This window comes from Trachemys scripta, chromosome 1 (genome assembly GCF_013100865.1).
Source record: "Trachemys scripta elegans isolate TJP31775 chromosome 1, CAS_Tse_1.0, whole genome shotgun sequence".
In the NCBI taxonomy this organism is placed as follows: Eukaryota; Metazoa; Chordata; order Testudines; family Emydidae; genus Trachemys; species Trachemys scripta.
In genome coordinates, this window is record NC_048298.1 from 206,627,444 (window position 1) to 206,654,348 (window position 26,905).

The following is a 26,905-nucleotide window of genomic DNA, read 5'->3' on the forward strand; positions in this document are numbered from 1 at the left end:
TGTATTGAATAATGTATTTGTATTAATTAATCTCCTCTTCAGTGGAATTCAGTCTGCTGAAGAAGCATACACCTCTCTCATAATGACTGATTCTGGTTCTCCATGATGATAATGCTTTCATCTCAGTGGTGGGTTTTTTTGGTGACCAATAGTTAAGTACTGAGAACCCCCCCAAGTTTTAGTCACATGTCTATTGATTAAGCACAATGGAATTGTAACATCTAAAGTTGTTGGTTCAAGACTTTTCTTTTAAAGTTACTCACTCTTTAAAAACACTGAACCCCCATGGCTACTTTAACTTACACTGGGCACATTTTGGCCCCAAATCTGAAGGTCAGGTAAGTGGTACAAAACCACATTTTCTCCCCACCCAGAGTCTGTGTCTCCCTTCACCAGCTATAGCTCAGTATGGAAGTCCTAAGTCTTCTGACCCAGTCAGAGGCCAGGACATTATTCAGTTAGACATTTCAACTATTTTTTTTAAATTATTTTTAGCTTTAACCTTTTTAATCTATGTCTATTTTATAAGGCCATAACTAGTTGGTATGCAAGTGAATACAAGTGAGTTAACCTCAAAACTCTTAATAAAAGGCCAGATTTTATGTATACCAGACAAAAATTTTAAGACCCCACTAAAAAAAATTAATATTTTTGAGAGGGAGAACATTCTTTCGGCAGCTTTTTAGTCCAGAAGTGTCAGTTTCATAAAGATTTTTAAATACCATTTCAGATGTAGTCAACCGAACATATTCAAGAATCTGCTGTAGAAAAAAAGGTTTCAAAATTGTACATCGGAAATGCAACATATTAAATGTGTTTTTACAGATCCCTGCATGTTTAATTAAGAGTCTGAATAGAACACTGTACAGACATCCCTACTGAGGAATTAGTAAACGGTTTGCATGACTGTTGCCGCTCCTGTAGAGAATGTAGAGTTGTGAGATAACAGCGTTGTGAATTCAGCACTTCCGTTCTTAAAATGTCCCCTCATTCCAGGTACTTATAGTGTCCCAATCAAAATTTCTACTGAGCAACTTGATAAACACATTTGCTGTACAGAGGGGATTTCAAAGAGGGATTGGAGGTGGGGGGGGGGATTTAGATTTTATACATGCACAAGATAAGCAGGGCAGCTTGTTTTGGCTATGTTCTCGATTCTCTTCATCACACTTGGCAACAAAAAACACAATGCATTTCCTTTAGAAAACTATTGGAAAGAAACCATCAGAAGAAAATCTGCTAAAAAGAAAGCAACTTCCTAAAGAACAGTGACTCTTAAAACCATGCAGCCAAGAAGGAAAGCTAGAACTACTGCAACCAGTTTAATGAGCCTCAGGCACTGAAAGATACTATAACAAAGAGTCTGGATTTTTATATAAGATTATACACTTTATTAGGTGTGTAGGCACAACTGATAACAAAACAAAGATTAATACTAGCTAGCTACACAATGTAATAGCTATAAACATTCTGTGCCAAATTCAGTTCTGGTGTAAAAAGGTACAACTCCACTGGCATCTGTGTGAAATGGGTCTATGTCGTAGAACTGACTTTAGCCTGCTCACTTCTAGCTAAAATGACATTTACAATAGTAATTAAAAATTATTTAAAAAACACTTTCAGAAGAAAGTTAGAAAACACAACCAGAACTAGAAACCTGAGAACTTGGGTGTATACCAGTTTCACTGGAACCTGGATAATTTACTTCCAAATGGCCGATCTACTTAGCCCTTCACTAGCTAATGATTCAGTTTTCTCAAGTGGTCAAGATACTACCTATATACAATGTTTACTGAAACATTTTACCCTCCAAGAGTATTATTTCCTGAGCAAATCTATGGCATCATAACAAAATTCAAGTGTTTGTTGGAGCTGCAGGTAAATGGAATGTGCTGATGTCCGAATTATATACATTCATCTCTGATTACTCTCAAGTGCTCTTCATGAAGCAACAAAGTTTTGTTTAATTCTATTTGAAAGAAAGAACAATAAGACCAAATAGTACTTTATCCAGAAAAATTCTTGATGGGCAAAGTGGACCAGCTTTTTTAGTTCAGAGCTTGGAACAGGCTTCCATGTTTGTTGAGAACAGGGACAGATTAAAGCAATATGAAAACCTAATCATGTTCCACATGATCCCACCCCAGCAGCAAGGCCCTGAACCTCTTCAAGGTGACACTGGCAGGGGCCAGCAAAACCAGAGCAGTTTGCTGAGCTGGTTGGGAGACCAGCAACATTCCCCTTTGAGCAGACTAGGACTCCCTTGGAGATTGGACAACACTGTCCCCACTCAAATGAACAAAGAATCAGAGGGCTGGAAGGGACCTTGAGAGGTCATCTAGTCTAGTCCCCTGCATTCATGGCAGGACTAAGTATTATCTAGACCAGTGGTTCCCAAACTTGTTCCGCCGCTTGTGCAGGGAAAGCCCCTGGCGGCCCGGGCCGGGTTGTGTACCTGCCACGTCCGCAGGTTCAGCCGATCGTGGGTCCCGGGGCCGCGGGTCGCTGCTCCGGGCCAATGGGAGCTGCTGGAAGCAGTGGCTCAGCCCACGCCGCTTCCAGCAGCTCCCATTGTCCCAGAGGGGCAAACCGCAGCCACTGGGAGCCACGATCGGCCGAACTTGTGGACGTGGCAGGTACACAAACTGGCCCGGCCCGCCAGGGGCTTTCCCTACACAAGCGGCGGAACAAGTTTGGGAACCACTTGTCATAGAAATTCCTCTCCGTTCCAGCTGAGGAATAAGGAGAGACGGACACAGCTAATCAAGCAAGGAGCCCCGGGAGGGGCGATCCATTTATTTCAATTGCAATTGGGTTCAAGCTCATAAATCAGCAAGAAGAAAGAAAAAACACTTACACTAAAGCTTTATATGCAGTTGCTTATGATAATTTATCGCTCTATGATTGGCCAAAATTTGCTATCATTACCATACATAATTAGCAAGCTACGTGTATCTGCCCCTCTTATGACCCCTTTTTGTTCATTTACTTGCCCCCTCCTCCTTGCTTATTTTGCAAACCAAGCAGTTAGTTATCTACAGGACGCAGGCACAGAAAGTTCCATGTCTCCAGGTTTGGAGTTTGGTTACATTTCCTCTCGAAGGAACTTCCTGAATGAAGACAACCCATAGCTGATGTTTTCCCTTCTTCTTTCTCCCATGTGTACATGACAAATTTGCCCTCTGGCAGTTAAGTAGAATAATTTTATATCACACTGATCTAGACCATTCCTGACAGGTGTTTGTCTAACCTGCTCTTAAATATCTCCAATGATGGAAATTCCACAACCTCCCTAGGCAATGTCTTCCAGTGCTTAATCACCCTGACAGTTAGGAATTTTTTCCTAATGTCCAACCTAAATCTCCCTTGCTGCAATTTAAGCCCACTGCTTCTTGTCCTATCCTCAGAGGTTAAGAAAAACAATTATTCTCCCTCCTCCTTCTAACATCTTTTACATACTTGAAAACTGTTATGCTCCCCCTCAGTCTTCTCTTTTCCAGACTAAACAAACCCAAATTTTTTCAATCTTCCCTCATAGGTCATGTTTTCTAAACCTTTAATCATTTTTGTTGCTCTTCTCTGGCCTCCCTCCAATTTGTCCACATCCTTCCTGAAATGTGGCGCCCAGAACTGGACACAATACTTCAGTTGAGACTTAATCAGCGCAGAATAGAGAGGAAGAATTACTTCTCATGTCTTGCTTACAACACTCCTGCTAATACATCCCAGAATAATGTTTGTTTTGCAACAGCATTAAGCTGTTGACTCATATTTAGCTTGTGAACCTCTAATACCCCCAGATCCCATTCTGCAGTACTCCTTCCTAGGCAGTCATTTCCCATTTTGTATATGTGCAACTGATTGTTCCGTCCTAAATGGAGTACTTTGCATTTGCCCTTATTGAATTTCATCCTATTTACTGCAGACCATTTCTCCAGTTTGTCCAGATCATTTTGAGATTTAAGCCTATCCTCCAAAGCACTTGCAAACCCTCCCAGCCTGGTATCGTCCGCAAACTTTATAAGACTACTCTCTCTACCAGTGGTTCTCAAAGCCGGTCAGCCGCTTGTTCAGGGAAGGCCCCTGGCGGGCCAGACTGGCTTGTTTACCTGCCACGTCCGCAGGTTCAGCCGATCGCGGCTCCCACTGGCCACGGTTCGCCACTCCAGGCCAATGGGGACTGCAGGAAGCGGCACGGGCCAAGGGATGTGCTGGCCGCGGCTTCTCGCAGCCCCCACTGGCCTGGAGCAGCGAACCGCAGCCAGTGGGAGCTGTGATCAGCCGAACCTGCAGACACGGTAGGTAAACAAACCGGCCCAGCCCGCCAGGGGCTTTCCCTGAACAAGCAGGGGACCGGCTTTGAGAACCACTGCTCTATACCATTATCTACATCATTAATGAAGATATTGAACAGAACCGGATCCAGAACTGATCCCCGTGACACCCTACTCGTTATGTCCTTCCAGCATAACTGTGAACCACTAGTAACTACTCTCTAGGAACAGTTTTCCAACCACTTTTGCACCCATATTATATTAGCTCCATCTAGGTTGCATTTCCTTAGTTTGTTTATGAGAAGGTCGTGCGAGACAGTATCAAAAGCTTTACTAAAGTCAAGATCTACCATGTCTACCACTTCCCCCCTATCCACAAGTCTTGTTATCCTGTCAAAGAAAGCTATCAGGTTGGTTTGACACGATTAATTCTTTACAAATCCATGCTGACTGTTACTTATTAACTTATTATCTTCTAGATATTTGCCAATTAATTGCTTAATTATTTGCTCCGTTATCTTTCCAGGTAAAGAAGATAAGCTGACTGGTCTATAATTCCCTGGGTTGTCCTTATTTCCCTTTTTATAGATTGGCACTATATTTGCCCTTTTCCAGTCTTCTGGAATCTCTCCCGTCTTCCATGACTTTTCAAAGAATCACTAATGGCTCAGATATCTCCTCAGTCAGCTCCTTGAGTATTCTAGGATGCATTTCATCAGGCCCTGGTGACTTGAAGACATCTAATTTATCTAAGTAATTTTTAACGTGTTCTTTCCCTATTTTAGCCTCTTCTGAACCTACCTCATTTTCACTGGTATTCTATATGTGAGACGTCCAACCACCACCACCACCACCTCCGCCTAGAACCTGGTGTTCAGGGGTGAGGAGGATCCTTGCTGACAACCCTTCGTGCAAATCTATGATCCCACGAAAGCATACACTTTAAAAAAAAAAAATGGAAGCTCAGATTTTGAGCTATCAAGTAACTCCAGGAACTCAATCTCCAGGCACACGCTTACGGGTCTTATGCCTTTATCCAGCACTAGTTGAGAATAAAGATGTCAAGGGGAAGGGGTAAAAAAGCCACACTTGCAACCCTTAGAACAGTCTGCACACCTGCAAACATTTAAAACACCACATCTTCATGTGTTTTTAAAACATGCTTAACTATTTCAGAGCAAAATTTCTTCAAATCAAAGAATATGTTCTTCGTTCAGGAATATATACCCATGCAAAGTTTGAAACAAAGCTTAGTTGTTAAAGTACGAAAGATAATTAATAAAAACAGCTGGAAATAATTTTTATTCCTATTCAGATAATTCAGTGGCCAAATGGATATTTTAAACTTCTTGGCGCACATACACACAAAATCTCTTATGGTTTGAGGGAATATATGAAGTTTCAGCTCAAAAGGTAATCTAAGGAAGTTATAACCAACTTAAAAGTGCATTTAGCAATGGAAATGTCTCACCACAATTAGAGACAATAGTGGTATCCAGAATTAATATATTTGTGGTATGCAGAATTCTTCCCTGGCTGTCTAAAGAGTGAAACATTTGGGAAAACAAGTAGTTGGGAACTGAAACGTTATGATGGGAGCTTGTCCATTTCTCATACAACGGCTCACAAAATGAAAACGTTTGATAAACCACTAAACAAGCCCTTCACATCAGAGCATCAAGATAACCACATCTATACAATGCACAAACAATAATGCAAGAGGTTTTTTTTAGGTTCTAGTGTTTGCACTTTGACATTTTTTGCTACTAGACAAATTTGTCATGATAAAATACATATGTCAATTTTGCAGATGTTTTGGGAGTCAATCGTGCATAGGTCAACCTCACCAAAAACAGGACTGGGGAAGTCATACTTGTATTACCCACATTTTTCCTTCTTTATTGTAAAGGTGTTCAAGTCAAGGTGCACTTTTTCCAATAGAACAACATTCTACAGCAAGGAGTCTTAATCACCATGATGGACAGAAGAAAAGTACTACATAACATTCCTAACTGGGAGAAGGAAGAAAGCGTAATTACTAGGCAGCTACATTCCCTCTAAGGCAGGGGTCTCAAACACGTGGCCCATGGGGCTTTTGCGTGTGGCCCACCAAGCTCCCCGCCCCACCCCACCCCTCTGCCTACCCGCAGGATTGCCCCCTGTGGCGTTGCAAGCCCCGCCCCGCTCTCTGAAGCAGCTGGCAGCACGTCCCTTCGGGCCGGGGGGAGGAAGGGGAAAGAAGGCAGGGGGCTCCTGCATTGCCTCCTTCCAGGCACTGCCCCCCACAGCTCCCATTGGCCAGGAACAGGGAACCGCGGCCAACGGGAGCTTCGTGGGAGGTACCTAGAGGAGCGGCAAGAGCAGCACACGCACGGAACCCTGAGCGCCCCCCCCCCCCCCCCAGGGGCTGCAGGGACATGGTTCCAGCTGCTTCCTGGAACAGAGCAGTGCGGGGCCGGGGGCCAGGGCAGGTAGCCAGGGAGCTGCCCTGGCCCCGGTGCGCACCGCTGCCACCCCAGAGCCGCACTAAGTAAGCGGTGCCAGGCTGGAGCTCACACCCTGTACCCCTCCTGCACCCCAACTCCCTGCCCTGAGCCCCCTGCCACATCCCACACCCCTCCTGCACCTCAACTCCCTGCCACATCCCGCATCCCAACCCCCTGCCCTGAGCCCCCTGCCAGATAGAGCCATAACTAGATATTTTTGTACCCGAGGCTAGGGAGAGGGGTGGCACGTCCGGCGGCAATTCGGCGATGGGTCCCTCAGTCTCTCTCGGAGGGAAGGACCTGGCGCCGAATTGCCACCGAAGAATGAATGAAGCAGAGGCGGTAGAGCTGCCGCTGAAGCGCCACCGCTGGAGAGACTTTCTGCACCCCTCAGCTTTGCGTGCCCGAGGCAAGCACCTCACTTGCCTCGCCTTTGTTACTGCACTGCTGCCACATCCCACACCCCTTCTGCACCCCAACTCCCTGCCCTGAACCCCTGCCGCATCCTACACCCCTCCTGTACTCCCTGCCCTGAGCCACCTGCCGCACCCCTCACCCTCTTGCACCCCACACACCAACGCCCTGCCCTAAGCCCCCTGCCGCACCCTGCACACCACCTGCACCTCAACTCCCGGCCCTGAACCCCCAACGCACCCTGCACCCTTTCTGCAACCCCTGGGGGTAGTGTTGGAGTGGGGACTTCGGGGAAGGGGTTGGAATAGGGCAGGGAAGGGGTGGGAAGAGGTGGGGCAGGGGCGGGGCCTAATGGAAGGGGTGGAGTGGGGGCAGGGCCAGAAGCAGCGACAGGAGGTGTCAGTGATGGGGCCCTTGGTTCAATGCACTAGTCCTCATGTGGCTCTCGTGGTCCTTTGAGTTTGAGACCCCTGCTCTAAGGTGTGTGCCTGGGCAGCCACACACAAGGGAATGAAGGGTCTAGGAGGCACCTAGTTAGTGGAGCCGTGCAGGCGTGGCTATGGCTCCACTAATTAGATGCCTCCTAGACCCTGGAGAGGACGTGGAAGGTGAAGGGGGGGAAATAGGAGGTGGGTGTGGGGGAAATATAACATGGGTGGGGTCAGGTGGGGGTGGGGACTACGTTTGGGGCATCCCAGCCCCACCTGGGCTGCATGCAGTAGCTGGGGAGAGACGCCCACTGTGACAGCAGGCAAAGGAGAGTCCCATTTTATCTGTTTCAGCCCCAGCTGGGCTGTGGAGGCTGGGAGAGACTGAGTCTCACTCTCAGATCTCCCAGCTCCAGCTGCGCTGTGGGTGCTGGGAGAGGAGAGACTTCTGCATGGAGAATAATCCAGTAACTCTGGTTTGTTTGTTTTTAAAAGGAATCCAAATAATTTCCTCTTCTCCCCAAAACGGTCAATAAAAATCACATTTAATAACTTTTTTATAATCACAAAAGTGACAATGTATTATTTATGCCTAGCTTTTGCATTGGATGGCATTTCAGAATTGCTTAACTGATATGTAGATCAATCTAGTTCCTAAAATGAATATTACCTCCACCAGCTGCTTAAAATGTTTGGATTTAGCTTTGTCTGGGAATATGTATTACAGATTTAAAGTTTGATTTGCAGTATCACTCTTATTTTCTAACCTGTCATGACCCAGCCCCAGCTCAGGGGCTGCAGTGGCCAGGAGAAGTGCCTCTCCCCAAACAATTTCTAAAACTTAATGGATAGCACTTGGATTCCAGACAAGTGATTTCCATTAACTTTTAGAATTCGTTTGGGGAGAGGTATTGGAAATCATTAAGGCCAGATCTTTGCTATCTAGTATAGCTCTGGCTCTTCGGAGTACTCCCACTGATTCACAAGTAGCAAGCACTAGGTTTGGTATTAGGTGCTTTGTAGGACGAAGACCTTATTTGCAAGCTCTTTGAAGCAGGGATCTGTCTGCAAACACCAAAGCCATGTGTAAAGGGGCTTGTAAAAACTTAATGAGCCCACTCTGTGTTTTTAAGTTGGTGACATACAGTGTGAAACCAGGAAAACTTTGCCTGTTTCTACAGGGCTCTGTTGCATTTGCACAGCGTGGGTCCTAAACACTCATTTAAAATACCCATAACCAACCACTTGTTTTATTTCCTTTCATATTTTCAGTATTATTTGTTTATTTATAGTTTTGTTTGCTCTCTGTGTTGCTTTATTATTTATTTTTACTGTTGTGTGTGTGAAATATTAAATTAAGAGTTGACATCCCATAGAAATTGTATAAGCCTGAGTGAATGCCTTTTACTCTCCTTTCCAGTATCAGAAAATATTGTATTAGTATTTTCAAAGAGAGCATGATTATTTCTAGTTGACGCATAGATTTGTTTAGCATCTTAAAGCTGAGCTACGTGTGCAAATAATATGCATGCCAGAGCAATAGTTTTGTGGACTGCAAAAGTCTGTCACATGCTAGTGTTTTGGCAGATGCTTTATTTTTTTGAGAGCAGCTTTCCCTGAAGATTTAATGGTCTATGCTAGTAGGTTATTAAATTGGGCCTGTGGTGCATATTTTTTATGCTTTCACTTAATGGCCATGCCTTTTTTATTTATATAGCTGTTTTCAGTATGCCACATTTTGGTGTGTTTACTAGCTTGAGTAGTTAGAAAGGATGATAAAATACATGTACTCCAAGAGCAGTGTTAATTTTCTTTTTATCTGATTTCATATTAAATAAACATCTTAAGTAGTGCACCTTGTTAATTATCCCTTGTTTTAATATTCTCTCTTCTTCTTCCATACCTAAGAACTTTTTAAAAATATATATTAACTCTAGGTTTTTTGTTTGTACTGGTAGCGCACATCCACACATTACCTCAATATTGGTGTTGCACATAACAGAATTCATTCCGCACATGGATGGAAAAATTAGAGGGAAAATTGCTAGACAGCCTTTAATATATAGTCTATAGACAGCTGTTGACGTGTAGTATAAAGGTGGTCTTAACACACTATGCTATTAGAGGGGAATACAATTGGATTTGTTCTCTCTGATACATAATTTGAAAATTTTTCCTAACAGGTATTAGCTTGAGGATGACTTACTATCCTGGGTGAAAAATACCTATTCCACCCACTCAACACAGTGGTCCCCAAAAGCCATGTATTTAACTTACACTGCCACATCTCTTCCCTTACACACACAGGCGCCGACTTCTGCTCCCACCAGTAGGTGCTCGACCCACCTCTGCCCCCAGCCCCTCTCCCACTCTACCCCTTCCCTCTTCCCACCCCTGCTCCGCCCTGCCTCTTCCCACCCCTGCTCCGCCTCCACTCTGCCCTGATTCCATCCCCTTTCCCAAGTCCCTGCCCTACCTCCTCCCCGCCTTCTCCCTTGAGCACGCTGTGTCCCCACTCCTCCCCCTCCCTCCTGGAGCGCCACCAAACAGCTGTTTAGGTGTGGGCAGAAGTGCTGGGAAGGAGGGGGAGGAGCAGGAATGCGGCACACTCAAGAAAGGAGGCGAGGAAGAGGTGAGGGGAGCTTGGCTGCCGGTGGGTGCGGAGCACCTGCTAATTTTCCCCCATGGGTGCTCCAAGCCCGGAGTACCCATACAGTTGACGCCTATGCTTACACACTCCTCCCTTCAACCTCACTCCTCTTCCCTCTTTGAGGCAGGGAGAAGAGGAAGGAGGCGTGTGAAGATTGCTACCACAAGCTCCAAAACATTAAAAGGGCTCTCTACCACATAGCTATTCTACTGAACCTGGTTCTGATCCTCACTGCCCTACTCCTCCAGTAAAAGGAAGTGGTTCTGGCTGCTCTCAGCACCAGTTCCATTTGCAATGATTGCCAGCTCTCCCCTTACCCTGAGAAATTCATAGATTCATTCATATTCATAGATTATAGGACTGGAAGGGACCTCGAGAGGTCATCGAGTCCAGTCCCCTGCCCGCATGGCAGGACCAAATACTGCAGCTCCTCATCCCAAATTAACTCAGTTGGCTTGGCAGGTTTTTGAGCCCTGCTCATATATTACTACTTCCGCTAGAGACTATAGGCATTCAAAATACATCACTTTAATTAGATCACAATGAAATTAGTTTAAAATTAGTTAGTATTGCCATTGCAGACAACATGACAAAGGGAAAAATGCCAGGTTTCAAGAGTGTCTTGGTTCACAAAAAAAATTGGAGATTGTATTATATCCGATAAAAGGATGTATGAATCTCCCCAAATGACTACCGCTACTTCATAAATGGATGAAGAAGGTGGGAGAGTAAAGAGAAAAGTCAGGCCCCATAATAGGATTAGAATATCCAATCTTCAGGACAAAGAGGCTTGCCTTTTTATTTATTTTCCAGTGCCATATATGCCAAGGATGATAAAAAATGCAACAGGCAATGACTCATTCATGCTAGTTGTTTGTGTAAGCGAATATTTATTTCTTCTGAACTTATATATTATCCAGCCACCAAGCAAAAAGCTACCTTTTAAACCAAGTTCAGTGAAAGAATTACAGTTTGATTATAGACAAGCTATCAGTGTGAATTAAGAACACGCTTCCTATCTAGGCGTTGGGAATTAATATATTATCATTGTTAATTATTTGTATTGCCATAGTGCCTAGGATCCCCAGTCACAGACCTGGATCCCAATGAGCTAGGCACTGTACAAATGTAGAGCAAAGGGCTGGTCTCTGCCCAAGAGAGATTACAATTTAAGTATAAGATGAGACAATAGATGGATACAGACAGATTGACAGGGGAGTACAAGGAAACAATGAAGTAATACCAGTCAGCATGAGTGGCTGTGGTCTCAGCATATCAGCAGCCTAACTGTTGTCAAGTTTTTGTAGGCATCACAGAAAAGGAGAGTTAAGGAGGGATTTGAAGAAAGAGAATACATTAGATTTGCAGATGTTTAGGGGGAGCTTCTCTCAAGCATGAAGTACTGCATGGGGAAAAAGCACAAAAGTACTTGTTTGAAAATTTAAGCAGTGGGAGATGGAGGCTGGCATCCTGGGCTATGACGCAGGAGTTGACCTTTCAATGGCACATGAGAGAAAAGTAAGGTAGTAATAAGTTGTGAATGGCCTTAAAAGTGAAGTCAAGTAGCTTATGTTACATGAGATAAAGGGGGAAGATAGTGGATGGATGCAGAGACAGGGATGACATGGTGAAAGTGACTGTGACGTTGCACCCCATAATGCTTTATATAAATATGCTTATGAATGTAAATATGACATAACTGGAATATGTTTTATGCTAGATATGCCAAGTAACATATCTGTGCAAAGGTTATGTTCTTCTGCACATATTCATCCTATTTGTATGAATCTATCATTCTTCTATCAGAAACTAGGAATATCAAATATAACTCTGAGGTCCTATTATAATTCTGCAAAGTGTGGGCCATTAATGGTGGTTTGGAATCTTGATGGCTCCCATTAATCAGGACAATTGACTGTAGTTGGCTCTGTTTACTTGCAAGCCTTCCTGAGAGTCAGGCCAGAAGAATGAAGGCTTGGAGTCTTACACTGACATGTGATCATGTCACCTGAACTGGAATCCATCTTTAACTTGTTGCTTTTCCAGAGAGGGACAAAGGATTCCCGCCTTATACAAAAGATATCTGAGGGAGTGGAACAGAACAAAGGGGGCTGCAGTCATGAGAAATCCCCTAGTTACCACCTGAGCAGGAACAAGGACTGTACCGGGGAAAGGATTGGGCCCAGACTAGAAGGAGACTAGTCTGTCAAAGAAGCTTATTGGAACATTTCTGAGGGGGAGATTTACCTGCATTTAGGTTCCTACTGTATTAGGCTTAGACTTGCATGTTTTATTTTATTTTGTTTGGTAATTTACTTTGTTCTGTCTGTTATTACTTGGAACCACTTAAACCCTACTTTTTGTATTTAATAAAATCACTTTTTACGTATTAATTAACCCAGCGTATGTATTAATACCTGTGGGGGCAAACAGCTCTGCATCTCTCTCTATCAATGTTATAGAGAGCGAACAATATATGAGTTTACCCTGTATAATCTTTATACAGGGTAAAACAGATTTATTTGGGGTTTGGACCCCATTGGGAGCTGGGTATTTGAGTGCAGGAGGCAGGAGCACTTAAGCTGTTTTCAGTTAAGCCTGCAGCTTGTGGAGGACGTGGTTCTGACTTGGATCTGTGTTTGCAGCAGGCAAGCTTGTCTGGCTGAAACAAGGCAAGGTACTGAAGTCCCAAGCTGGCAAACGGGCTCAGAGATAGTCCCAGCACATCAGGTGGCAGACCCAAGGGGGTTTCTGTGACCCAACCCATCACAGTGATGTGCTATGAAAATGATCTTTGCAGCAGCTAAATGCATATGAGCACAGCATGATTGCATTTGTCATGGCCAGAGAGAAGTATGTTGCAGTAATCAAGACACAAGGTGATGAGAACTTAGATTACCGTTTAGCAGTGTAGATGGAGAGGAAAGGTTGTATCTCAAAGATATTATGCAGAAAGAATATGCAAGATTTAGACATAGCCTGGATGTGAGGTCCTAGAGAGGGGTCCAAGTTGAAAATGATCTCCAGGTTATGGGCATGAGCGACAGGCAGGATGGTGATGGTGTCCACAATGATCAATAAAGGAGGTCGCAAGAGGGAACTTCGGGGGGGGGGGGGGATTATGAGCTCCATTTTAGCCATGCTGAGCTTGAACTGATGGCTAGACATCCATGTGGAGATGTCAGAGTTTAGGCTGTACAGGAAAGAAGACTGGAGTACAGAGGTAGAGCGTGTCTTAGTCATAGAATTTATGTTGACAGGTGAGATTACCCAGAGATAAGATTTAGAGGGAAAAGAAAAGGTGACCAAGACAGAGACCTGAGGAAACTTCAGAGAAAGCTAAAGAGGGATATGAAGATGATCCTCTGAAGGATACATTAAAGAAGTTATCAGAGAGGCAGGAGAACAACCAGGAGAGGAAAGAGTCATGGAAGTCATGGGAGGATGAAATTTCATGAAGAAAACATGGCTGAGTGCATCAAAAGCAGTTAACAGGTCAAGGACAATGAGGATGGAGTACAGATTCTGAGATTTGGTTAGAAGACATTAGAGACTTTGGCTAAAGTGATTTTAGTGAAGCAGAAGGGTTGGGAGTCAGATTAGACACACTCTAGAATAGAACTGAAGTAGACGAATTCCAAACAGTGATTGTAAAGAGAGCATTCACTGATCTTAGAGATGAAAATGAGAAGGTGGATGGGTTGGTAACTGGGAGGGAAGTGGGTTTAAGGGTGGGGTTTTTAAAATGGGAGAGACTAAAGCATCCTTGTATTTTGTGGAGAAGAGCTGGAGAGAGTGACAAGTTAAGGAAAAGAGTAAGCAAGGGGATGAGAGTGGGGAAAGCCAAGATCAGGAAATGGGATGGGATCAGTGGGGCACATGGAGGGATTACATCAGGAGCAGTAGATGAGAAACTTCTGTGTTTGTGATGAGAGGAGAAAAACTGTAGGAGGGAAAGGGAAGAGTATGTTGTATTTTGTCAATTTTCTCGTGGAGGAAACTGGCAAGAGACCCTGTGCAGAGAGAAAGGAAGAGGGTAGGGGTTGAGGAGTGAGCTAAAGTTGGCAAAAAGGCAGCTGGGATTGTGGACATGGGATTCAATAAATTGGAAACGCAGAATTGGTTAGCTAGAAAGATGGCAAAAGTGGAGAAGGAGAGAATAAATTAAGTGTGGAGGAAGTCAGGTTGGTCCTGGGATTTCTGCTAGAGATGCTCCACAACACAAGTGGAGGATGGGAGGAGGCAGATGTTGGGAGTAAGACCCAATCCTTCCTACTCCCAGAGCACCATCTTTGATTCTTAAAATCTTATAGAGCAAGCCTAAGCTTCAGTCCAAGTTTCATTCTGCTTTCTTATGGCTATTTTGTTGCACTCAGAAAGAGTGCCCCATCACAGGATAATACTTCATTAGTCATGGGTAAGGCTACGTTTTTAGTCACGGGTATTTTTAGTAAAAGTCATGGACAGGACATGGGCAGTAAACAAAAATTCACGGCCCGTGACCTGCCCTGACTTTTACTATATACCTCTAACTAAAACTTGGGCGGGGGGCCCCAGGTGCTCAGGGGGGCAATTGGGGGCACCGCAGGTGAAGGCGGGCGGCCAGGGACCCCTGCTGGTGCTGGGAAGGAGGGGCACCAGCATGTGGCCCGGGACCCCTGCTGGGCTGGTGCTGGGTGGGCAGCGGCATGCAACTGGGGACCCCCACTGAGGCTGAGGGGGGAGGGTTGGCAGGGCTGGCCTGGCAGGCTCGCTACCCAGCTCCGCATGTCCCTGCAGCTCCTAGGGGGAGGGAAGGCCCAGGGGGTCTCCGCATGAGGCTCCACAGCTCCCATTGTCTGGAAACCGCAGCCAATGGGAACTGCGGGGGCAGGACCTGCGGGCACGGGCAGCACACAGAACCCCCTGGCCCCTCTGCCTAGGAGCTGCAGGGACATGCCAGTGGGCTATGTTCCCTCTAAGGTGCGTGCCTGGGAGGCTGCGCACCAGGGAGAGAAGGGCTGCACAGCTAATTAGTGGAGCCGCGCAGGCATGACTCCATTAATAAGGTGCCTGGACCCTAGAGAGGATGCACATGTAAGGTGAGGTGATGGCCTTGGGGGGAACAGGGGGTAGGTGGGGGCAGTGGGTGAAGAAGGGACATAGGAGATAGGCCGGGGTACAGTGGGAGGATGGGGGCAGTTTGGAGCGTGCAGGGCTGCAGTGGCTGGGGAGAGACACCCCCCCTCCTTTCCACCCCCAGCTCGAAGGCTTCCGCAGCGGGCGGGGGGGGGGGGAGGGAGGAGAATATGTATCCCAAGACAAGCCAAGGGTTATCACAATAATTTTTTTGGTGGCCTCAGAGTGCAGCCACCAACTCTTGCTAATGGCCACTCTGAAAATTTTTCCTAAAATACTTAATTTTAGGAAAAACAAATAAACATGCACATATCCAAATCATTGTAATTTACTTATGTAGGGTTTTTTTGTTCTTGTTTTTTGCGCAGACTCAATAATAAAAATAGTGTATAGTGGTCTCTATTATTTACTGGACCTAAACAGAATAGAAATACAAATATGCTTTGCAAATTCTTGTATTTTTTGTTGTTTCTTTTGCTTCTTTGGTTACTTTTTATAAAAGACTTACTAGCTGGTAAGTCTGCTGCTAAGAAACCTGATACTTGTATTTTAATACCGCTTTTCACAGCCTCCCAGCTAGCTTAGTAGCTAGCTGGGAGGCTGTGAAAAGTGATATTAAACATACAAATATCACTTTTCACAGCAGATTTACTCAGCCCCGGCAAGCCCAGGGACAAATTAAACCCTGGATGGAGAGGTGCTCCTCCAGCATTTGTGTCTCCAGAGGGGGGCTCTCTTTGTCCCCCGCCCCCAATCACCGCCCAAGAGGCTGTGGCCACATCTGAGAAACACTGCTTTATAGGAATACAGATCCACATTAGACCTGAGTGGACTATGGTTTTAAATTGAGTTTAGATATTAGCATGAGTGATAGGCCAAAAGCATGTGACCTTCCTTACTATTTCCTTCTTTTTGGAGGATTGTTTGTGTTAAGCTTGTGACTCTTGAAATACCAGTATTATATTATTTAAGGTTAGGGATGAGGTCATAGAACTACAGGAAATATGGTTTATTACAGGTATTGGCAGCCTTTGGCATGCGGCCCATCAAGGAAATCCACTGGTAGGCCAGGTCGGTTTGTTTACCTACAATGTCCGCAGGTTCGGCTGATCGCAGCTCCCACTGGCCATGGTTCGCCGTTCCAGGCCAATGAGAGCTGCAGGAAGCAGCAGCCAGGACATCCCTCGGCTGTTGCCACTTCAGGCAGCCCCTATTGGCCCGGAATGGCGAACCGCAGCCAGTGGGAGCTGCACTTGGCCGAACCTGCAGACGCTGCCGGTAAACAAGCCAGCCCGGCCCGCCAGCGGATTTCCCTGATGGGCCGCCTGCCAAAGGTTGCCAATCCCTGGTTTATTAGATTACACATGCAGTAAATATTTGGTTTGTTTCATTTATTATAAAGAAATGCTTAGTTCTCTAGTTAGGAAGAAATATGGTAAAATGAGATAAGAAAGCCTTAAAGAAAGAGGCCCAGTCATTAATCTTGTCTTGATCAGGGCAAAGAACAGGGTTTCATCTGGCATTAGCTAAAGTTCAATTACCAGCAATGACATCAGTTGTTTGTTACAGTGAAGGAAAAAAACCAAGGTTTCCTATGTTTTTTTGTCAGAACTTTCCTTAACTCCCCGTCCCTCCTTGAGTCAAACCACAATGGGAAGGTCCCTCCCACACCTGATCCTGTTGTAAATATTTTGGCCAATGCTTATAACTGTAATGTTGCTAGGATATGGAATATAGGCATGTATATGCTTAGATGTGTGTTTTGAATGTAAGCAACAAGTGGCATTTGGACTAATAAAGGAATGCTTGTGTGGAAACGGAGTCATGATATACCTTAAAAACTTCTTAGGAAAATTAGTTCCAACATAATTGGTGCTTTCAAAGGGCCAATTTCATATAGCTGAAAACAATTATGACCTTTCAGCTGGGAGGAAGAATTTAGTTAGAAAAATGTGAAAGATGATTAGGAATGTTTAAGAATACTTTATTAGATATCCAAAAAGCCACAATTGAAGAAGGCAGCTTTATTGGTTAAAAAAAAAATCGACCTGGTTTAGAGGGGAAACAAAGGCAGCTATAAAACATAAAAAAAAAATGATTTAACAAATGGAAAAGACGGGAAGCTGACAGTAATAAAGGTAAGTCAAAAGCTAGGAAATGTGGAAAATTGATAAGGGAAGCAAGGGGACAAAAGGGAAAGACTTTGGCCAGCAGAGTTAAGGACAATATGAAGGAGTTTTTAATGTATATTAGATACAAAAAACAATTTTAACAATGGTATTGGTCCACTACTAGAGGGAAATGGAAGAATTATCAATAGTAATGCAGAAAAGGCAAAAGTGTTCAATAAACATTTATGTTCTGTATTTTGGAAAAAAGTAGATGATGTAATCATATCATATGATAACACTCTCCCCATTCCACTGGTATCTCAGAAGGATGTTGAATATCAGCTATTGAAAGTTAGACATTTTTAAAAAGCAGGTCCAGATAACTTGCACCCAAGAGTTCTAAAAGAGCTGGCTAAGGAGTTTGCTGGACCATTAATGACGATTTTCATTAAGTCTTGGCACACTGGGTAAGTTCCAAAAGACTGGAAGAAAGCTATGTTGTGACAATATTTTAAAAAAAGGGTAAATGGGATGACCCAGGTAATTATAGGCCTGTCAGTTTGATATCAATGTCAGGCAAGATAATGGAACGGCTGATACAGGACTTGATCAATAATATAATTAATTTCAATCAACATGGGTTTATGGAAAATAGATCCTCCCAAACTATCTTTTTTATAAGATTATAAATTTGGTTGATAAAGGTTATAGTGTTGATGTAATATACTTAAACTTCTGTAGGGCGTTTGAATTAGTACAACATGACATTTTGATTAAAAAACTAGAACAATATAAAGTTAACTTGGCACACATTAAATGGATTAAGAACTGGCTAATTGATAGGTCTCAAAATGTAATTGTAAACAAGAATCATCATGGAACAGGTGTATTTCTAGTAGGGTCCCACAGGGATTAGTTCTTTGCCCTACGCTATTTGGCATTTTTATCTATGACCTGGAATCATCACTGATAAAGTCTGCAGATGACACAAAAATTGGGAGGAGTGATAAATAATGAAAAGAAGAGGTATTGATATAGAGCAATCTGGATCGTTTTGTAAGCTGGGCACAAGCAAACAATTCATGTTTTAATATGAATAAATGTAAATGTATATACATTTAGGAACAAAGAACATAGGCTATACTTACAGTATGGGGGACTCTATACTTTGAAGTGGTGATTCTAAAAAGATTTGGTGGTTGTAGTGGATAATCAGCTGAACATGAGCTCCCAGTGTAATGCTGTGGCCAAAAGGGCTAATGCAATCCTTGGATGTACAAATACAGGAATCTCAAGTAGGAGTAGAGAGGGTACTGTACCTCTATATTTGGCATTTCTGCTAACACAGCTGGAACACTGTGTCCAGTTCCAGTATCCACAATTCAAGAAATATGTTGAAAAATTGGACAGGGTTCAGAGAGGAGATGCAAGAACGATTAGACGATTAGAAAACCTACCTTGTAGTGACAGACTCAGGGGGCTCAGTCTATTGAATGTACCAAAAACAAGGTGAAGGGGGTTGATTATACTCTAAGTACCTACATGGGGAACACATATTTAATAATGGGCTCTTCAATCTAGCAGACAAAGGTATAACATGATCCAATGTCTAGAAGTTGAAGCTAAACAAATTCAAACTGGAAATAAGGCATACATTTTTAACAGTGAGAGTAATTAACTACTGGAACAATTTACCAAGGGTCGTGGTGGATTCTCTATAACTAAGGCTGCGAGTCATTCACGGAGATCACAGAAGTCACGGCTTCGGTAACTTTCCATGACCTCCATGAATTTTGCAGTCGCAGGTGCGGTTGACCCCAGGGCCATCCCAGCAGTGGGGAAGCCCTGGAGCCAGCCACACCAGCCCCTGCTCTGATAATCCCAGGCAGCTGGTCTCCAGCACTGCCCTGGAACAGCGGTCCAGGACCAGCAGCAGCGTCCCAAGCTGCCCCCACAGCCACTGGGGACCTGGGCCGGCCCCCCAGCAGTGGCAGGGGGCCCTGCACTGCCCCTCCCCCCCCGAAGCAGCAGCCCTCATGAGCACTCCCCTCCCATCAGGTAAGATTTAGTCACAGGGAAAAGTCATGAACGGGTCACAGGGCCATGACTGACTTTTACTAAAAATACCCATGACTAAAACGTAGCCTTATCTATAACTGACCATTTGGAAATAGCTCAGTGGTTTGCGCATTGGCCTGCTAAACCCACGGTTGTGAGTTCAATCCTTGAGGGGGCCACTTAGGGATCTGGGGCAAAAATCAGTACTTGGTCCTGCTAGTGAAGGCAGGTGGCTGGACTCGATGACCTTTCAAGGTCCCTTCCAGTTCTAGGAGATGGGATATCTCCATTTAAAAAAAAAAATAAAGAAAGAATGGATGTTTTTCTAAAAGATGTTCTCTGTATTGTTTTGGGGAGGTTCTGTGGCTTGTGTTATATAGGAGGGCAGATTAGATCAGTGGTTGTATTGTTTTTAAAATTATTATGAAGAACAAGTTTAAGCTTTGTTGTAACGTGCATTGTTTGCCTGCACTGCTCAAGACCTGAAAGCTTATGTAGGAGGAACTATTTGAGTTAGCTTCTTAAATACCTTCATGCTGTTTCATGTCTGATACTCCTTGATGAAACATAGGAGCCTTGTCTTATAACAGGCTTATTCAAAGAGATACAAGCTACGAAAGTGAGATCTTGGAAGAGTGTTGCCGTTTTCATAATGTAATAAAAGTACTATAATGACAAATAATAATTAATAATAGTGTGTAATAAGCATGTCATAAAAACAAATTTGATATTTCCAAGATCACGGCTTTTATCATTTATACTCAAGTAAAGGAGAAAATCCCTGGAAATATTCATTTTCAGGAGGGGGTTCGCAAGACTTGACATTTTAGCGAAAGGTGTTTACAGGTTGTTAAAGTTTGAGAACCACTGGGCTAGATGATCACAATGATCCCTTCTGGCCCTGAATCTATGATTACTTTTCTGTAACAGCAATTGCTGTAATTGCCACAGAAATGGAAAGGGAAGGAGGTCCATGAGACCCTCCCATATTAAGACATGGAAATCTCATCTAATCCAGCATTTGAAGAAGTCAGACTCCAACCCCCAAGGCGTTATATCTTAATGCACTGCTACAAATCTACAGTCTGCCATCCCATTCATTGCTAGCTCTTTTGCACATTACAAACATAGGTCCTGATTCACGGATGCCATGCTCCTGGAACCCCAACACTGCACACATTGCTAACATCAAAATCAAATAACTGAGCATCGCTGCAGCTGGGCCACTGTAAGCTCTCTAGTGTAGCCACTCTAAACCAACAGGAGAGAGCTCTCCCGTCAGCTTAATTACTCCAGCCCCCGCGAGTGGCAGTAGCTCTCCCACCGACATAGCACAGTCCACACCAGCGCTTAAGTCGCCATAAATTATGTCGCTTAGGGGGGTGGCTAATTCATACCCCTGAGTGACATAATTTATGTCAACTTAAGCTGTAGTGTAGCCATAGCCTTTAGTCACAGGACATTAATTATTTGGATGAATTCCTTCACCGCCCCTCCCCCACTATCCAAGTAGTGGCTATTTGAATTTTTATATAGTGTCATTTTAAAAAGGAGGGGAAAGTCTGATCCCTACTTTTTACGCTACATTTAAATTTAGCCTTATAGCTGCAGAATCCATCTCACAAATGTCTTAATGCTGAACTATAGGCGTAACCAAGGAAATATTAAGGTAACTGGCCAAGCCAGTTCTATTGCTAGCCTAATAGCTCCAAAGCACTTAATTATGGGTTTTTGATAACTCACCTTATTTTTCTTGACTGAGCTCTACAATAGCCAGGACTGTATTTAAAATCTGGGAAGTTAGTATGTGACTCATTCAAAAAAAAAGTTATGGCCTGAAGTAGGAAAAAAGTGGCCTGTCCCTGGATGAATGTTGTTTAAGGAAAAAACATCTAAGTGTATGGACTGATTTAAATGAAAGCCCGAAACTACTTTTGGGAGGAATTTAGGGTATGGTTTGAGTATAAGGTTGTCTCTGTAGAAGACTGTACGGCGTTTCAGTCACAAGGGTTGCAATTCATCCATTCTGTGTACCAAAGTGATTGTCACAAGGAAAGCAGTCTTCACAGACTGGAGAATTAACAAACATGAAGCAAATGGTTTAAATCGGTGTTTCCCAAACTTGGGCCGCCGCTTGTTTAGGGAAAGCCCCTGGCGGGCCAGGCCAGTTTGTGTACCTGCCGCATCCGCAGGTTCGGCCGATCACGCCTCCCACCGCAGTTCACTGCTCCAGGCCAGTGGGAGCTGCTGGAAGCGGCGTGGGCTGAGGGACGTACTGGCCGCTGCTTTTAGCAGCTCGCATTGGCCGGGAGCAGCTAACTGCGGCCACTGGGAGCCGTGATCGGCCGGACCTGTGGACGCGGCAGATAAACAAACCGGCCCGGCCCGCTAGAGGCTTTCCCTACACAAGCAGCGTCCGAAGTTTGGGAAACACTGGTTTAAATGGAGGACCCATCCAAGTAAGTATCACACCAAGGCCGCATGCTGGGTGAGAGGAGATTTACAATGCTAGAAGGAACGCCCTAATAAATCCTTTAAAAAACTTAATTACTGAAGGGTGAGAGAGAACGGTATACTCTTGAATACTAATAGCTGCACACCACGCTATTAACTATTTACAATAAAAGTTACTAGACGAGTAAAGAGGAGCACAAGTGCAGTGACAGCTAGCTGGCTCCACAGGAGACAAGGAGGAACTGAGGGCTGGTTGATCGCTCAGCCCCCTTTAAACCTTCAGTTGAGGGGCCCCCTCAAGGGCATGAAGAGCACAGGTGGATACTGCTGGCTAAAGTGTTCTGATCTCCAGCACACTGGGTTCATGCACACCAGAAGTGGGACACATAATGGACTTATCTACACTTACAGAGCTGCAGTGGCACTTAGTGAGGATGCTACCTACACTGACAAGAGCTTCTATCCTTAAGCTTCATCATAGATACTCCGCCTCCCTAAGAGGCGGTAGCTATGTCAACAAGAGAAGCCCTCCCACTGACATAGCTGTCTACACCAGGAGTTAGGTCGATATAACTGCATTGCTCAGGGGTGTGCACAGAAAGATGCAGTGCTGTAAAGTGGCAGTGTAGACAAGGCCTTAGAGAGACAAGGTCAGTGAGTACAAATGAACTCTCGCAGGAAAATGATAAAAGATAAAAACACCACATCAGTGATGGGTAAACACTTGTCACAAAGCAATGACTCTGCATCTGACCTACAAGTCCTCATCCTCAAAGGAAATCTGCACAACACTTTCAAAAGACAAGCCTGGGAGCTTAAATTCATAACTTTGCTAAAAATGATGGACTGAATAGAAATGGTGGATTTATGATTTATTACCATCTGTAACCCACTCACAACCTTTCTCCCACCTCCACCCTTTCCTCCCTGTGACTGGACAGGTGTTAAAGGGCCACTTACCACACATTTCACGGGACCATTCAAGGTGAACTACTTATACTAAACAATCTGTTTCACCTTGTATTTGAGAGACAAGGTGGGTAAGGTAATATCTTTTTATAGAACCAACTACTGTTGGTGAGAGAGACAAGCTTTCCAATCTTAGGGCATGGCTACACTTGCAGATGTAGAGCGCTGTGAGTTAAACCAGCCTTTGGAGACCGCAGCAGGGAAAACGCTGCCCTGTGTTTATACTGTCAGCTGCAAACACACTGGCGTGACCACACTAGCAGCTCTTGCAATGCCACAAAGAGCAGTGCATTGTGGTAGCAGTGCAAGTGGCTGCAATGTGCTTTTCAAATGGGGGGAGGGGGCAGAGTGTGACAGGGAGTGTGTTTGTGTAGGTGTTTTGGGAGGCTAAGAGTGTATCAGCATGCTGTCTTGTAAGTTCAGACAGCTGCAGACCCTCCTCCCCCGAGCCTCTCTCACACGCACAAGCAAGCAGCATTCCACAGTAATGGATGCTTTGTCCTGGAGCAGATAAGCATGCCGGCTATCAGAAACTGAGCCTTAAAAGGGCATATCCGCATTCCTGTAGCTGATTTCAAAACAATGAGAAGAGTGACCACTTGACTTCAGGGGATTATGGGACATTTCCACAGGCCAATCACAGTGCAGTAATGCAACACCTCGTTCACAATGACACCCAGGTCTTTCAGCCGGGGCACAGCGAGCTTTATGCTTTTCCAGGAGGCAGATTACCAGGAGCGCTCCAGCTGCAGAGTCCAGGCACTCTACGTGCCTTGCCAGTGTGGACACATCGGGAGTTAGTGTACCTGGGGCTGCTTTAATGCGCTCTAACTTTCAAGTGTAGACAAGCCCTTACACAGAGCTCTTCTTCAGGTCACCTTGTATTTAGCAGCAACACTCAGACTATGTCTACACAACAGCAGCTGCACTGCTGTAGCACTTCTGGTGAAGACGCTCTAAGGCTGTGTCTACATTAGCCCTTTTGTCGGTATAATTTATGTCACTCAGGGGTGTGAAAAAACATCCCTCTGAGTGACACAAGTGCCAGTGTGGACAGCACTATGTTGACAGGAGATGCTCTCCTGCCTATATAGCTACCACCGCTCGACAGAAGGACTCTCCCATTGGCACAGAGCAGCTATACAAGCGATCTTACAGCAGCACAGCTGCATCGGTACAGCTGTGTCGCTGTCAGACTGCTAGTGTAGACATGGCCTAAGCTAATGGGAAAGAGCTCTCCCTTTGGCTTAATAACTCCTACCTCCACAAGAGGCACTAACTATGTCGACAGGAGATGTTCTCTCACCGACACAGTGCTGTCCACACTGGCACTTAGGTCAGTACAACTTACGTCAGTCAGGGGTGTGGATTATTCAAACCCAAACCTGAGCAACATGTGTTATACCAAAATAATTTGTAGTGTAGACATAACCTGAGTTAGTTTCCCAAACCTGAAGAGCTTGGACAAGCTTTTTTCTCTCACCAACAGAAGCTGGTCCAATAAAAGATATTATCTCACCCACCTTCATTATTTTTGCACTCACACACGCTAACAATGGCCTTGGCTACACTGGCAATTCACAGCGCTGCACTTGCTGCGCTCAGGGGTGTGAAAAAACACCCACCCTGAGCGCAGCCAGTGCAGCGCTGTAAAGTGCCAGTGTAATCAGTGCCTGCAGCGCTGCACGCTCGCTCGCAGCACTGCAAGGTATTCCCCTCAGAGAGGTGGAGTACTTGCAGCACTGCGAGAAAGCTCTCGCAGCGCTGGCGGCGCGACTACACTCGTGCTTCACAGCGCTGCCATGAGTGTAGCTAAGGCCAATGAAAACTGTCTGGTCAGTTTGACTTTCTGGGTTGTCTGTAGATAGGAATCAGAGGCCTTGGCTACACTTGAGAATTCACAGCGCTGAATGTAGTGAAGTGTAGTCGCGCTGCAAGAGCTCTCTCGCAGCGCTGCAAGTACTCCACCTCTCCCAGGGGAATAGCTTGCAGTGCTGCGAGCGTGCAGCGCTGCAGGTGCTGATTACACTGGCGCTTTACAGCGCTGCACTCGCTGCGCTGCGGGAGGGGTACGTTTTCACACCCCCGAGCGCAGCAAGTTGCAGCGCTGTACAGCGCCAGTGTAGCCAAGCCCTGAGTCCTTCGGACCCTCCTAGCTCCAGCCTGTTCCCCGCCAGCCACACCGGCAGCGTTACCCCGGGAGGCGCCGCACAGAGGACAAGCCGGGGCGTGCAGCTGTCTGGGCAGCTTCCTGGGAGCACCCGGAACAGCCAGCAGAAGTTTTCCAGTGGGAGGAGACACATGAAAGCTGCCGTAGCCACAGGGGACGCAGGAGCCCGCTTGACAAGGAGCCTGCTCGGCCTCCCGCGGCGGCGGCCCCTCCAACCTGGGCGGGCTAAGCACCCGGCCCAGCGAAGGAGCGAGGCAGGAAGCGAGGCCTCTTCACCCACAGCGGGGCTGGGCGCATCACTGCCCCGTGGTGCGGCATGTGCCTGATAAGCATCACCGCACTCAGCCCCCCCCAACCACACACACGCCAGGGGCTGCCAATGCCACCCCGCCCCTCCCCCAACCGGGCGGGGGTGGGGGCTGCGCATCTCCCTTCCCCCCAGAGAGACAGCAGCCGGGGGTGACACCTCCACCGGGGGCGCCACTCACCGAAGTCCAGGAACTGCTTGATGGAGAGCGGCGAGGGGGAGAAGCGCGAGTAGTGCTCGATCTGCTTGGGGATGGGGCTCTTCAGCAGCGCCCCGCACAGCCGCATGGTGCGCCGCTCCCCGGGCCCGCCTGCGCGGCGCGGCTCGGCCGGGCTAGTGAGCGGGGGCCGCGGCGCAGCCGCCCCCCCTCATGCCGGGCAGCAGCGAGGCCGGCTCCGCCTGTCACCGGCAGCCAACGGGGACCGGCTGCTGGGAGGGAGGGAGGGAGCCCGGCGACAGCACCAGACGCGCGCGCGTGCGCACCCCCCGCGCGCTGCCTGGGCACTGCGCAGCCGGCAACCGCCGGGCACCGCCCCCCAGCACCCGGGCGCATGCGCCAACTGGCCCGGCAGCGGCCCGGGCTGGTGGGGATTCGGGGTTGGGGTCAGGTTGGCAGGAGAGCGGTGTAACCGCCACCCCGGCCTCAGACTGGGGAGAGACTGTTACACACAGACACAGCAACACCCTGCGTGTCCTTCCTGGCACAGGGGAGAGACTGTCACATGCCCCCTGCCTTGCCTCCCCCACAGGAGAGAAAACACTGTTACAGGCCCAGCAACCACTCTCACATCCACAGCAGGGGCACCACTGAATGAAAATACACCCAGCAAAACTCTCTTCTCTCCCTCCCTGCATCACACAGCAGAACAGCCTGTAGCACACCCTTCACTGCCACACAGGGAAATAGGTAACATGTTCACTGCCAAAAAAAAAAAAAGTGTCTTTTTACATAGAGATGTTTAATGGTGTAAAATCCCAGTGGAGACAAACCATTGATAATTTTACCGAATGTAGCCTGGTGGCAGTGTAGGTTGACCTCAACTAGCTACATCTAGGTTAAAAACTACTTGTGATTTATCTCCATTGATCTTGTTTCTAGAGTTAGGTATCTCAATGTAAAATGAACCTCTTTTGCAGTGAAAAAGCCAGGGACTGTAAGGTCTTGTGATCTGGGAGTAATGGTGTATTTTTAACCCATGTTAAGGTAACTCCTGTTAACATTCTATTGTAGATAAGGCAAGTTGTAGTTTCAACCCATATTAGCTGGTCAAGGAAAACCTTCAGATCCCCCCCGACCAGCGTAGATAGGTTAAAACTATAACTGCTTCATTAGGATTTTAACATGGCTTAAATACCTTTTTTCCTAGTGAAGTCACAACCTAACTCACACAGTAATACTGCCCATCTCCACATAGGTGAGGACACTAACACATACAGTAATATCCACCTGAGAATATAATACAGCA

The 26,905-nt window shown here is 45.8% G+C and overlaps 1 protein-coding gene across 2 annotated transcripts in view; it reads right to left on the minus strand.

Annotated features, from left to right (window-relative positions):
• PDK3 (pyruvate dehydrogenase kinase 3) overlaps positions 1–25,873 on the minus strand; it is a 96,576-nt gene extending 70,703 nt beyond the window's left edge. Inside the window, exon 1 of one of the 2 annotated variants that reach the window (XM_034754991.1) lies at positions 25,621–25,873. In XM_034754991.1, the coding sequence (XP_034610882.1) occupies positions 25,621–25,726 (106 nt within the window). In that variant the 5' untranslated portion in view covers positions 25,727–25,873. The remainder of the gene's footprint in view (positions 1–25,620) is intronic. The other variant, XM_034754999.1, reaches the window with a different exon arrangement.
• Between the last annotated feature and the right edge of the window lie 1,032 nt (positions 25,874–26,905).